The sequence below is a fragment of the Bubalus bubalis genome, chromosome 3, assembly GCF_019923935.1.
Source record: "Bubalus bubalis isolate 160015118507 breed Murrah chromosome 3, NDDB_SH_1, whole genome shotgun sequence".
NCBI lineage: Eukaryota > Metazoa > Chordata > Mammalia > Artiodactyla > Bovidae > Bubalus > Bubalus bubalis.
The window spans coordinates 143068784-143081680 of record NC_059159.1 but is presented as its reverse complement, the minus strand read 5'-3'; the positions used below and the strand labels follow the sequence as shown (position 1 = coordinate 143081680).

The 12897-nt window shown below is 47.5% G+C and overlaps 1 protein-coding gene across 12 annotated transcripts in view; it reads right to left on the bottom strand.

The window, feature by feature from the left end:
- AOPEP (aminopeptidase O (putative)) overlaps nt 1-12897 on the bottom strand; it is a 423192-nt gene that overhangs the window by 165130 nt on the left and 245165 nt on the right. For 9 of the 12 annotated variants that reach the window (XM_025281992.3, XM_044940256.2, XM_044940257.2 and 6 more), the window contains 2 exons: nt 7440-7629; nt 3288-3397 (listed from right to left, as the gene is read on the bottom strand). In XM_025281992.3, coding sequence (XP_025137777.3) covers nt 3288-3397; nt 7440-7629 — 300 coding nt within the window. The remainder of the gene's footprint in view (nt 1-3287; nt 3398-7439; nt 7630-12897) is intronic. The other 3 variants (XM_044940258.2, XM_044940262.2, XM_044940255.2) reach the window with 1 other exon arrangement.

The following is a 12897-nucleotide window of genomic DNA, read 5'->3' as shown; positions in this document are numbered from 1 at the left end:
TTTCAAAACCATGAGTCACCTAAGTGAAGATGTGAAATAGCCAGCAGGAGAGGTGAGGAAGGACCATCAGTGAAGCAGAAGGTAATCAAGGAGACTGTGACACAGAAGCCAAGAGAAGAAAGTGTTTTTAGAAAGAGTGGTCAACCATGTTGAAAGTTATTGCAAAGATAAGTTGAAGTTTCCGTTGCATCTGGCAATGTGAAGCCAAGACTTCTAAATTGTTCTTGGTCCATTATTTCAAGACCATGGGGTATCTTAAAATAAAGGGGAAAAAGATAGCATCTTTGATTATCATTTTATGAGACTTCTTTCCCAAGGTCTTATTTGTGTATTAAAACAAAAATCTGAGAATAAATTTTTACAACCCTGGTTTTTCCTTCCACTTTCTGTCATTCTAGGTTCTCTGTGCCTATCTAAAGGAGAATTCTAAGGGATGCGAGTAAACTGAACTGAGACTATACAATTCAGGGCAGGTTCAGAAACATTTCCTCTTCATTGTAAGTGCATCTGATAACAATATTTTCCATACTGATGTGCAACAATCTTTCAAATGCACTCATTTCATGGTTAGCCTAAATTTAGGCAAACACAATTTCTGAATACTAAGAAAAACAAATGCCATAATAAGCATTCTAGCACAAGGGTCTAAAAATAGTGTATTCCTTCTCCCAGCTCCACACACAAAGGAAAAGCTCTTGGACGTCAGAAGTTCCATGAACCCCTGAGACAAGGCTCTCTGCATGTGTGTACTGACTTCCCAGTGGACATCTGGCTGTTTATATGTTGGGAACACATTTCGTCAACTAACTTTAGCTATAATATCCTTACCCACTTGGATGGTCTGTGGTCATTCAGAACTGGAAGCATCGAAGGGACTTAGAGACTTGGAAAGCGGGGAAACTGAGTCTTGAGAGCCTTGAGTCTTGGCGGGATTGGTGAAGTTACACAGCTCATACACCAGTCTGTTCCTGCATCAGCCTCCTTAAAACAAACCTCCCAGGCTCTCACCTTGCTCCCCTCCCAGCACAACTCCTCTCACAAAGCCCAGACTCAGTGTCTCTGCTTCCTGACCTCCCATTCACTCTCTACCCACTTCAATCTGACTCCCTTCTCCACAACTCATGAATAAATGCATGCATGTCAAGGTCACCAACATCTTTCATGTGATCCAAACAAAGGTCACTTCTCTCCATCCCTTTTACAACCCCCTCAGCAACATCTGACACCCCACTTCACCTTCTTGACTCATCTTCTTTCCTGGGTTCCATGACTCCTGGCCTCTGGGTTTTCTCTACATTGATTTTCCCAGTTTCTCTGCTGACTCTTCATCTTCCTCCCAACCTCTTCTCTCACTTTTTTTTTCTACCTGCTGATTTCAACGGGCTCAGAATTGTAAGTATCCATAGGGTGAATGTTTCAGTCTCTCCACTGAGCTCCTGACTTGTAAACCCCACTGCATTCTCCATACTGAATGTCTATTTGGCACATCAAAGTTAACAACACGCAAGACCGAAATCTTTATTCTTCCCTCCAAAGCCTGCTCCTCCCAAAGTCTTTACCATCTCACCAAATGGCATCACCATCTGTCTACCCAGCTGCTCAAGTCAAAAGCCTAGAAGTCATTCTGGACACTTTCATTTTCCTTTTCTCCATATTCAATAGACCAAAGACCTGCCACTTCCACTGCCAAAGCATGTCTTAAACAGGTCTGCTTCCTGCGTCTACCCCACTGCCACCAGGACCGCTAGTGTGAACTACCGCAGCCTTCGAACCCTTCTCTTTGCTTTTCATCTGCTGCCTGCAGTCCATGCCACACAGTGGCCAGGGAAGCAGTGTAAAAACACCAGACAGATCAGATCCTCTGTCCGTAAGGCCCTGGAGCAACTCAGGACAACGCCGGATGATTCAGCTCCCACCCGCCTCTCCCGACCTTCCAACCGCACCACCACCGTCCTTTCTTCCTCCACCCCAGCATGCCAGGCCCTTTCCTGCCTCCAGGCCTTGGTGCTCCTCCAAGAGGCACTCCCCACCCTCCCTACTATAAATCTCCAGGTTCCCGTCACATCAGCTTCTTACTGCTTGTAACTAGCTGTGCACACAAGAGGGTCTCTGCTGAGTGAAAGTTCCGAGAGAGCGGGGACCCTATCCACAGTGGCCATGGGTGTCACCATTCTGGCAGCTGAGGGAAAGGATGCTCATAGTGGCACTGGGTGGGGAGGGCAGGGTCCTGGCTCCTAAACAATGGATGAGTCAGCTGACGCCTGTGGTTAGTGTGCGAGGGAAGACATCTCCCTGGGAAGAGCGGCCACACCCAGCGCTGCTGCACAAAAGCACTGGCCAGCCTCTCCGGGGTCAGGCTGGGCTCGGCATTTCCCTCAGACCTCGGCCTTAGCGTGCAGTCACTGCAGAGGGGGGTTTTATTGAAAAACAAGTGGCAACAGAACTGGTCCAGGCAGGCTTCTACCCAGGCGGTAGACTGGCCCTGGGGGCTGCCATCTAAAATAAGGGGCGATCCCTGGATGGCCGCCTTCCCACCTGTCTGACTGCAGATTCCAAAGGCTTGGCTCCAGTCAACAGGGGGGCAGGAGGAAAGCTTCTGTTGCCATAGTAACCACAGTGCTCCTGGGGCCTAGGCTCAAGGTTTCAGATAAACAACTATTTAGAGAAGTGAAGAAAAGGAGAGAAGAGAAACCCAAAAAAAAAAAAAAAAATGGTGAAATGGCGAGAAGTAATCCTACAAGTGCTGCAAGACACGCTCTGAAAATAAAACCAGGGAGCCAAGAGTAGAATCCTCCCACCAGCACGGGAGTGGCCTCCTGCCGGGGACCCAGCCGGAACAAAAGGCCCCATTGACACAAACATCTGTTACTACTAAACACTTAGGAATCAATATTTTCCTAAAGGCTTTTTTTTTTTTTTCTTTTCTCCTTTTGGCTTTAAAGGGTTACTGTCTGCCAGGCTACCAGACCCTCACCTTCTCCAAGTCAACGGTCACCGTGTAAAGTGACTATTAGAACTTCAAATGAAGAATTTGATCCTGGAAATGGCCCTGTGTTAGTTTTTTTCCTGAACACAGATACCAGGAAAATGTCAGAAGGCAAATCCAAACCCACGCCCTGAAAGACTTAAAATGTTAACAGTCACATCCCTGGGAGGATGAGTAATCTAGCCCAATTTAAATTAAAAAGGAAACCCAGCAGATTTAAGAGATGGCCTGAATGTGCCTTGAAGGGAAGCAGGAGCGTGACAGGGAGGACAGGAAGGTGACAGGATCATGGGGGCTTTACCTCAACACCTGCATTTCCTCCGGGGAGTTCTGCACCTCGTCCTGGAGGCGACGCCAGCGCAGGCAAGCCCTCAGCTCCTGCTGCTCCTGGGCCTCGTGGGGGGCCAGCTGCTTGGAGCACAGACGCACAAACACACATGCACAAAACAGTCACTGTTGTCCTCTGCAGAGTCAGAGCCGCCCAATGGAGCGGCGGGCTTTGTTTCAGGGGGGATGGCACAGACAGCCCCCACTGTGCCTTGTGCCCCACAGGGAAAGTCCGAGGGCCAAAGAGGTCTTTTAGGTCCTCAAACGAAGAACCAGCCCTCCCTCCCGCGCTGCCTGTTTGGGAGGTGTTCCCTGTCCAACAGCCTCCCTCTCCCCCCGACTCCAGCCCCCATCCGTCCTGCCCTGGAGAGAGCAGACCTCCCTAGGGGCCGGTTTCCACTCTGATTCCATCCAGCCCTTTCTTGCCTTGTCTTTTCGCACAGGGTGGGAAAGGTCCCCTCCATTTACCTCCTATTTTTTCCCAGCCCCCGGTTTTGTTAAGGGCTGTTTACAGTGGAGCTAATGTAACCCAGATGACTCTGTTTGCATATAACCAGGAAGAGCCCAATGCCTAGACTCCCTCTCTGGCGGGAAGGCCATCACCCCTGCCCTACTGAGCAGAACTGGCTGCTGTCATCCGTGTGCTCACAAGGCCCCTTGGCTTTAAATGCCACAGGGGGGGGGTGGGTGGGGTGGGAGACAGGACACCAACTGGGGAGGGAACTGTCAGTGTCTACAGGCATTCCTGGAAACTAACAGATATTTACTGATTCTCTGCTAGGCCCTGGGGACATAATGGACACAACTATGAACTTGAGGAGTCCAGGGAGACAGATGAGAATATTAACCATTGGAGTCCAGTGATGGTAGGGGTTGAAGAAGGACCCCAGAGCCCCCCGGACAACCAGGGTGTTCAGAAGGTTTTCCTGTGGAGGAAATGGGGTTTGGTTCTCAGGGAAAGCAGGAGTCAGCCAGGAGAGGAGAAATTTCAGGAAGAGGGGAAGCATGTACAAAGCTCATGGGGCCTGGAAAGAGTGTGAAATGTTTTAAAAATGGGGAAGATTAGGGTTGGCCAGGGAGCAGGTTGCCATTCAGGGAGGGACAGAAGTGCCAAGTAGCTAGCAGTGGTGATATGATCAACAAAATGTGTGTGTCCTGTTGTTATGGACCGAATTGTGTCCCCCTAGCAGAAACCCTATGTTGAAGACCTAGTCACCGGTGTGACTGTGTTTGGAGATAGGGGCCTCTAACGAGGTAATTAAGGTGAAACGAGTTCAAAAGGATGAGGCCCTAATCCAATAGGGTTGGCGTCTTTGTAAGAAGAGGAAGAGACACTGAAACTCTCTCTCTGGGCCATGTGACAACAAAATGAGAAGATAGCCCTCATTAAGCCGGGGAAGAGAGGCCTCACCAGAAACCAAGCCTGTCAGCACCTTGATCTTGAACTTCCCAGCCTGTTTAAGTCTCCTGGTCTGTGGTACTTTGTTATGGCAGCCTGAGCTGACTAAGATGCCTGTCAAGAAGTCTAGACTTTCTCCAAGTCGATGACAAGTTATATAACTCAACTTGCCACTAATTCAACTCACTTCTCTCTACGGAATCCCACTGAGAGGAGTGGAGGTTTCTATCTCCTTGTTCAGAGGTCCCCCACTCCCCTTTGCTGTACTTGATAACGTGTGGCGCTGCAAAGTACAGTCTCCTGGGCAGAAAAGTAACATTGCACCCTCATGCCTTGTTCAGTGATGAAGTAACCTGTTGATCGGGAGAGTCCCCTGAGGCTACCCACCCTTTGCTGCCCTGAGGAGCACTTTTCTCTGGCTGAGGAGGCTTGGCAGGGACCACCAGCAGCTCAGTCTTGTTGAACCTTCAAGGAAGGGATCAGAGCAAGGGATGAACCCTGGAAATGTTTCCAAACTTTGTGCTGATTCCAGAATGGACACTTCGCTTCAGGGGGTGTCTTTGTTTTCACATACTGACGATTTACTGCATGTACCTTAAAGGATGATGAGGTGGACTGCCCCCTACTCCAGGTTAAGGGTAAAGGAGGGACAGAGAAACTTTAACCCCTATTTTCTCTTTGACGCTCATAAGAAGTCATCTCCTCCAAGAAGGTTTTCTGGATTTTCTCATATCTAGCCTCTTTCACCTTTGAACTCCCACACTAATTAGTGTTTACCTCTGTTTTCTAACTTATTTTCTTCTTCCTTCCACTATATGCTTTCCTTATCTTCAACATTAGACTCTGACCTTTTTCAAAGCAGCGTTGTGGACTTAGCCTTTTTTCTCTGTGAATCTAGCAGAGAACGGACACATGGAAGGTTTATAGCTGTGAGATGCAGCCAGGCCAGCTTTGTGCCTCTATCAGTGCTGATAGATGCGGGGCAGAACAGCTAGAGGCAGGACCCAAGCAGAGAGATTCCAGGAGGTAGAGGCAAGAGGAAGGATAAAGGGGGACTGCTCTTTGGGGATTCAGGACATAAAGGGCAGAGAGATGGTCATCAGACACCTGACATACACTCATGAATACCAGAATAGCACAAATCTGATTGTCTCAGATGGAAGCACCTCAGGGGAGAGATGTTGAGAGAGGCACATTTACATTAAACCTATTCAATCCTTGCTGAATGCCTACTCCATGCAAGGTGGTGGCAAAAACAAAGATGACAAGAACAAGAAGGACAACTGGTATTTCTTGCACACACTCCATGTGTCAGGCATGGTGCTAATAAGCTCATTCACACACCACCCCTTCCACTCTGCAAGGTTAAGCGTTTTACAAATGAGGAAACTGAGCCTCAGGGAGGTGACTTAACCTCCTGACACTCACAAAGCTGGTAAGCAGCAAAGCTGGGATTCCAACCCGGGTCCTACTTCAAACCCAGCCTTTCTGCTCAAGAATCTGCCATGGGACCTCTCTTCACAGGATTCTGCGTGGAGGGGGACACAGCTATGCACACTGCTAGCTCAGTAGCCAAGGTGGGACAGCGGGGTGGGAGGATGAGCAGGGCACTGTGCCACTGTGAAAGAGGTTATCGCCTACTCATGAGGATAGGAGGAAGAAGAAACAAGTGAGAAAAAAGAGGTAAGTACAACTACTGTGGAAACTCAAAGTTTCTAGAAGAGCATTACTGAACTGTGAATGAGATGAAGAGTCTGGGCTATCAAAGGAAGCTGACCTTGAGCTGGCTAGTGAAAGATATACAGGATTTCAACAGGCAGAAGGAACTGGAACAGAATCATGCAGATGTGTACAAACTTGTGAATTTCAGAATTCAAATAGTTCAGTATGCAGAGATGGTAGGGGAAAAGATGTGCCCAGATGTTAGGAATTGGAAAACAAGCAGGAAGCAGGTTAGCTGCCACAGCTTCCTTATTGCTGGTGGCTAATTCTTTAAAGTTGAGCTTGTAAACTAGGAGTGTGTTGAGCAGGTCTGGCCTCAGTGTGTATTTGGTCTGCATGTTTTTCACACTGATAAATTTCACATAAAAATCCAGAGTCATAGTTTCTTTTAAAACACTAGAAGTCCAGGCTCTATTGAGCCCTCCTTTCAACAGGACAGCAATTGCTCAGAACTGAGGGGAGGCGGCCGGTGTACCACAGTCCTCCCCGTTCCCTAATCTGCAACATCCGCTGCTTCATGCCTCATTACTTGCAGCAGACACCTAAGATTTTGACTCTGGATTTAAAATTTCATCTCATCACTTAACAAAGCAGAACACGGTCGATGTCAACACAACCACAACCCCAAAGGAGTGCTCGAGTATGCCGCAGCACCACCTGTTCTGCAAGTCTTTGCTCAAATGTCTCTCATCAGAGACCTTCTCCGATAAGCACCTTCTAAACCAGCACTTCCTCCTCCCCTCTCTATCTGGCTTCATTTTCTTGACAGTACTCATCCCTGCAAGTTGCAGATGCTGTCGTTTACCTACCTGGTCTCCCTGTGATCACTAGATGGCGAACCCCAGTGAACCCCATGGGGAGCAAGGTCTCGCCTCTCATTTACAAAGCAAACAGAACAAGTGCCGAGGTGCATAATGAGCACTCAATACCTATCTGTTGAATGAGCGAAAGACTCAGTTGAACTTGACTCTGGGTACTGAAATGCTTAGTGCACTTGAAACTTACCTGCTGTGCCTTGGCCCAGAATACATCTTCCAAGTGAGTGGCGAACCCTTCACTCAGCCACTCCTCCGTCCAGTCTCGAGCCCCAATCGCCAGGCCAAACCAGGCGTGAGCAATTTCATGGCAGAGACGGGTCCCACAGAGCTGGCTCATTCCAGTCAAGGTGCTCTGAGAGAGGAAGACGATGTGTGGGCTGTGGATAATGGGGGAGAAAACACACAAGAGTCTTGTCAGGGCCTGTAGTCATGGCTGCCCCCTGGGGCAGCTTTCTCAGCCCTGCCAGCCTGTTATTATCATGCGCATGCTAGATCACGACCGATAGGCTCGCAGCTTAGATGCTTTTAAAAATAAATAAAGTGGCAGTTTGCGTTCCTGGCAGCGGTTCAGGCTGCCGTTTCTGCCAAGCAGTTGTCTCCGTCATCAAAAGGCTATTACCTGTAATAAGTAACCTGCACTGAGGTTTACACTGAAGAAATTACAAGGCTATGGAAGCATTTACCCTGAAATCTGGACTGTAAAAGAAGAGCAGGTGTGGGAACGTGAAGCCCATGCTGTCAAGACAGTGATCAAAGAAGACCCTTCAGCCAAAAATCCGAGTGGCTTACAGACAAAGTGAGAAGTCACGCAGAAGGACAGGAAAAGCCGAGAAGAATGGAACCAAACATTTTCTCTTTCAGGCCAGGGCTGGTTACAGAGGTAACAAACTCACAGGTGCCATGGATGGGTGAGGTTTCAAGAGACTCTGATAAAGGCTGAATCTCTGTAAGGCTGAGATTTTCAAAGGTATCTTTTCCTATCTACAGATGCTTGTAATTCACATGCCACAATGATAGGCAGAGAGAGAGAAGGAAGTTAACTCACTCAGGTGTGCAAACGGCCCCAGGGCTGGCACCAGCCAGGGAGATTTATTAATATCTAATCTCATTTCCCATACTTTGCTTTAAAACCCCAAACACCATGATTAGAGCTGCGTTGATGAAATGGCAGGAAGGGAGGCTGAAGAGAGAAGAGGTAAAGGGAGTGTCTCTTGTGCTTCGGTATTTCTCATTTATCCAGGACTTGTTTACAGTCTTATGAATGAAGAATTTGCTTTGAAAAAAAAAAACAAACCCCTCCTCCATCAATTGAACACAAGCAGTTGTGAAACCTTCCAAATTAAGAAACTGTACACACTGGTTCCTTCCTTTAAAAGCCATGCATTTGCCATCATGTGGGCTCTGCACAAGCCAGAACTGCTTGCAGATTTGTCCTCCGCCCCCATGGCCACCACTAGAGAAAACCCCACCTGTATTTCCCTTGCACAACATCACCCATTCAGCTCAGGGAGCTCAACTGAAATCACGGCAGTCATATGTGCCAAAACAGACAGCTTTCATGTGAAATAATAACAGGGCAAGCACGCAAATGAGAAAGTGTCTGCCAGGATCTCAGCAGAGTCCACCAGAAACTCCGGGAAATAAAAGTGTAGCTGGGACATTTAGGATACAAGGGTGCAATGCAGCAGGCGCCAACAGTATTTCAGAGCACTAACTCAGAGGAAAAAAAAAAAAGGAAGGCAGGGAGGAACTCAGGAAGCAAAGAGAGAAGGGTGAGAGAGAGGGAGGAGGGTGGGGGCGAACCAAGAGGCACAGGAGCTAAACTTCCTCTTCCTGAGAAAGTCACCCATGGAGAAGACAAACTGCGAAACCTGGCATTTTCAAGTAAATGACCCTTTGCTCTGGCATGCGCAGTGCTACAAAGAAAAGCCACAGAAATGTACCAAGTAAATAACATTCCAGACATACTGCTGGCAGCACTTCACCCTTTTGGCTAAAACAAAACAGAAGTAACTTCAGGCTTTGTAAACAGGCTCAAAGACAAGCCTGCATTGGAAAGGTCTGCTGGCCAGAGACCCAGACGGTGCACGCAGAGTTACAGACATGGTGTGGCTGAGCTGACCCCACGGCCCAGGAGGGGTACACACGTTGATGACTGTGAAATTGCAGACTGTTCATGAGGAAAAAGCCTGCGCTGTCCACAGCAACCTGCTGGCTGCTTTGTCCCAGTGTGGAAGTTGATCCAGGCCCTTTTATGCAAATATCAAAGTCTGAGAGGGCTGAAGGAATGCACAAAGCAGCTGTGTGGGGGTGGCATTTCATTTTCCTGTCCTGTAATTTTTCCCCTTCAACAGTCTTCGTTGTCTCCACCGGACCCGGTATTTTGGAGATACACCCTGGCCTTGGTTGGGCTCAGGACAGACCCAGACATTGCTGGAACGGTGCCTAAATTCCCATTCCCTGTCCTCAATACTCTCTTCCTAGTCAGGGAGGAATGTGTTTCCTACTGTCTTCTGAGAAAACCGAAGCTTAAATTCCTTCTAGATTGGAAGGGTGTGCGTTTCGCTTGATACAAATGACCCTATTATCAGTGGAAAACATGACCTTCTCCCTGAAAAGCAATTTTCCAGTTTGAGAACCAGACCCCAAATTCTCTTGCAGCGGAGTTTTCTGTCTAAGGTTGGGTTTTACCTATGGATCATACCTCCCTATAAAGAAAATGGCTTCTTTCTTAAACTAAATAAAAACACAGAGTGAGGTTTTGATAATCTTTCTCATGGGTTGTTAACAAAATCCTGACATAAAAGGACCAATAGAATTTTTTTTCAAGTTAAGGAGAATTTACTCCTCTCCTTTTGAACTTAAATGTCAGGATTTTTAACGGTAACTAGAATTTTTAAACTGCTTTTTTTCAACAATGAATGAAGAACAGTATAATGCTCAAACTCACTTCAAGGAGTAATATTAAATATTCCTCTACCAACAGATAATCTCTTTCACACCCTCCTTCAAAATAGAATGAATGTTTAGAATTTTCTACTCAAACCTTTCACTTGATTTATAAGTTTCACCCCTGGGCTCCTCACATTTTCCCAAGTTGTCAGAATTGTATTCATGGTCCTAGTCAGTCAGCCGGGCATCAGTCTTCACTCTGACAAGCTCCATTTGAAAACGGGTTTTCTTTTTTCCCTTGAAAGGGCCTGTGTCAACTGCCTCTACAAATGCCAAATTGTTGATTCATCATCATTACAGAGGATGGAAGATAATCACTTCAGTGACATCTTCATCCTAAAAATGGTTCTTTTTAAAAATGTTTTTCAAAATCACAGAGTTGATCATTTTTCCCAAATAAGAAATGGGGGGGAAAGGAATATTTTCAACTCTCAAAAAGCACAATCCCTCTTATTTGTATTCTCCGTCATAAATTCTCACTGCAAGTGATCTTGGGGCCAGCGGGTAGAGCAGGGGGCGGGGCAGGGCAGGGGCGGGGCAGGGCAGAGCAGGGGGGCGGGCAGGGCAGAGGGGCGGGCAGGGCCCCAGCGGGACGCGTGTGCTCCTTCCTTCCCGGGAGACCACCAGCGGGGCTGCCTCCAGACAAAGGCCACGTGGTATTGTCTGTCTGCTGCCTCCCCCCTCAAGTTTAAAAATATCGTTTCTGGTCTAAACAGTTTCTCAAGACTGTTCCTAAAAGCTCCCTCCTCACGCAGATTAGAAGGCCGTGTCCGTTAATTTAAAACACGCTTCTAGCAGAGGAGGAAGGAGTGCCTTCATTACTCTCAGGAGCCGCTCCAGTCCTTCGGGAGGAATTCAATTTGGAGAGGAAATGGAGAATTTCATCAGATCTTAAGCAGGGGCTGGTGTGTGATTTATTTCTGCTTTGTCCAGGGAGACGTGACCGGCGTGGCCCACCTTGCGGCTTGGGGAGAGGCACAGCACCGGGCCCCAGCGGGTCAGAGCAGGCTGCAGGCCGACCCAGAGGACAGGAAATTGCTTCTGGTTAGGGACAAGAAGAACCCCAGGGCACCCCACCATTATCCTGGAGCAGATCCAACACGCCTTAGGGGCAGCAGATTCACTTTTATACAGGTCCTTGGGAAGTGCGTCCAGGAAACAGACACATACTCACCAAGCTTGAACTTATGGGTTCAAAGTTTCTCACAGTCTCAACAACATGTGGAGCCCAGCATTCCATTCCAGAGAGGAAAGAAAAATCAAGAAAGAAGGGAACCCTCAGTACTTCCAGAGTTAAACTGGATAGTTCTAAAAGGACCTCATGATTATGTGAAAGCAACTTTTGCTTGCATGACTTAATTAGTTGCAAATATAATCTGGATAACTGAAAGGTTAAAGATTCGGAATGCTTCCCAGGTGACTCAGTGGTAAAGAATCTGACTGCCAATGCAGGAGACACAGAAGATGTGAGTTCTATCCCTGGGTTCGGAAGATTCCCCTGGAGTATTCTTGCCTGGGAAACTTGATGGACAGAGGAGCCTGGTGGGCTACAGTCCATGGGGTCACAAAGAACTGGATACGATTGAGCATGCATACGGGAGAAGGCAATGGCACCCCACTCCAGTACTCTTGCCTGGAAAATCCCATGGGCGGAGGAGCCTGGTGGGCTGCAGTCCATCTGTGGGGTTGCTAAGAGTCGGACACGACTGAGTGACTTAACTTTCACTTTTCACTTTCATACATTGGAGAAGGAAATGGCAACCCACTCCAGTGTTCTTGCCTGGAGAATCCCATGGACAGGGGAGCCTTGATGGGCTGCCGTCTATGGGGTCGCACAGAGTTGGACACGACTGAAGAGACTTAGCAGCAGCAGCAGCAGAGCATGCATACAGACTCAGAGTAAGTAGCTTGGGGCAATGTGAAAGGGAGGACAAATAGGAGTTACCCATCCCTTGGTAACATTTCATGCAAAGATGGGCACAAGAAAGGACAGAAGTGGTATGGACCTAACAGAAGCAGAAGATATTAAGAAGACGTGGCAAGAATACACAGAACTGTACAAAAAAGATCTTCATGACCTAGGTAACACGGTGGTGTGATCACTCGCCTAGAGGCAGACATCCTGGAATGTGAAGTCAAGTGGGCCTTAGGAAGCATCACTATGAACAAAGCTAGTGGAGGTGATGGAATTCCAGTTAAGCTATTTCAAATCCTAAAAGATGATGCTGTGAAAGTGCTGCACTCAATATACCAGCAAATTTGGAAAACTCAGCAGTGGTCACAGGACTGGAAAAGGTCAGTTTTCATTCCAATCCCAAAGAAAGGCAATACCAAAGAAAGCTCAAACTACCGCACAATTGCACTCATCTCACACGTTATTGAAGTAATGCTCAAAATTCTCCAAGCCAGGCTTCAACAGTACGTGAACCGTGAACTTCCAGATGTTCAAGCTGAAGTTAGAAAGGGCAGAGGAACCAGAGATCAAATTGCCAACATCCCTTGGATCAACGAAAATGCAAGAGAGTTCCAGAAAAACACCTACTTCTTCTTTATTGACAATGCTAAAGCCTTTGACTGTGTGGATCACAACAAGCTGTGGAAAATTCTTCAAGAGATGGAAATACCAGACCACCTTACCTGTCTCCTGAGAAATCTGTATGCAGGTCAAGAAGCAACAGTTAGAACCAGACATG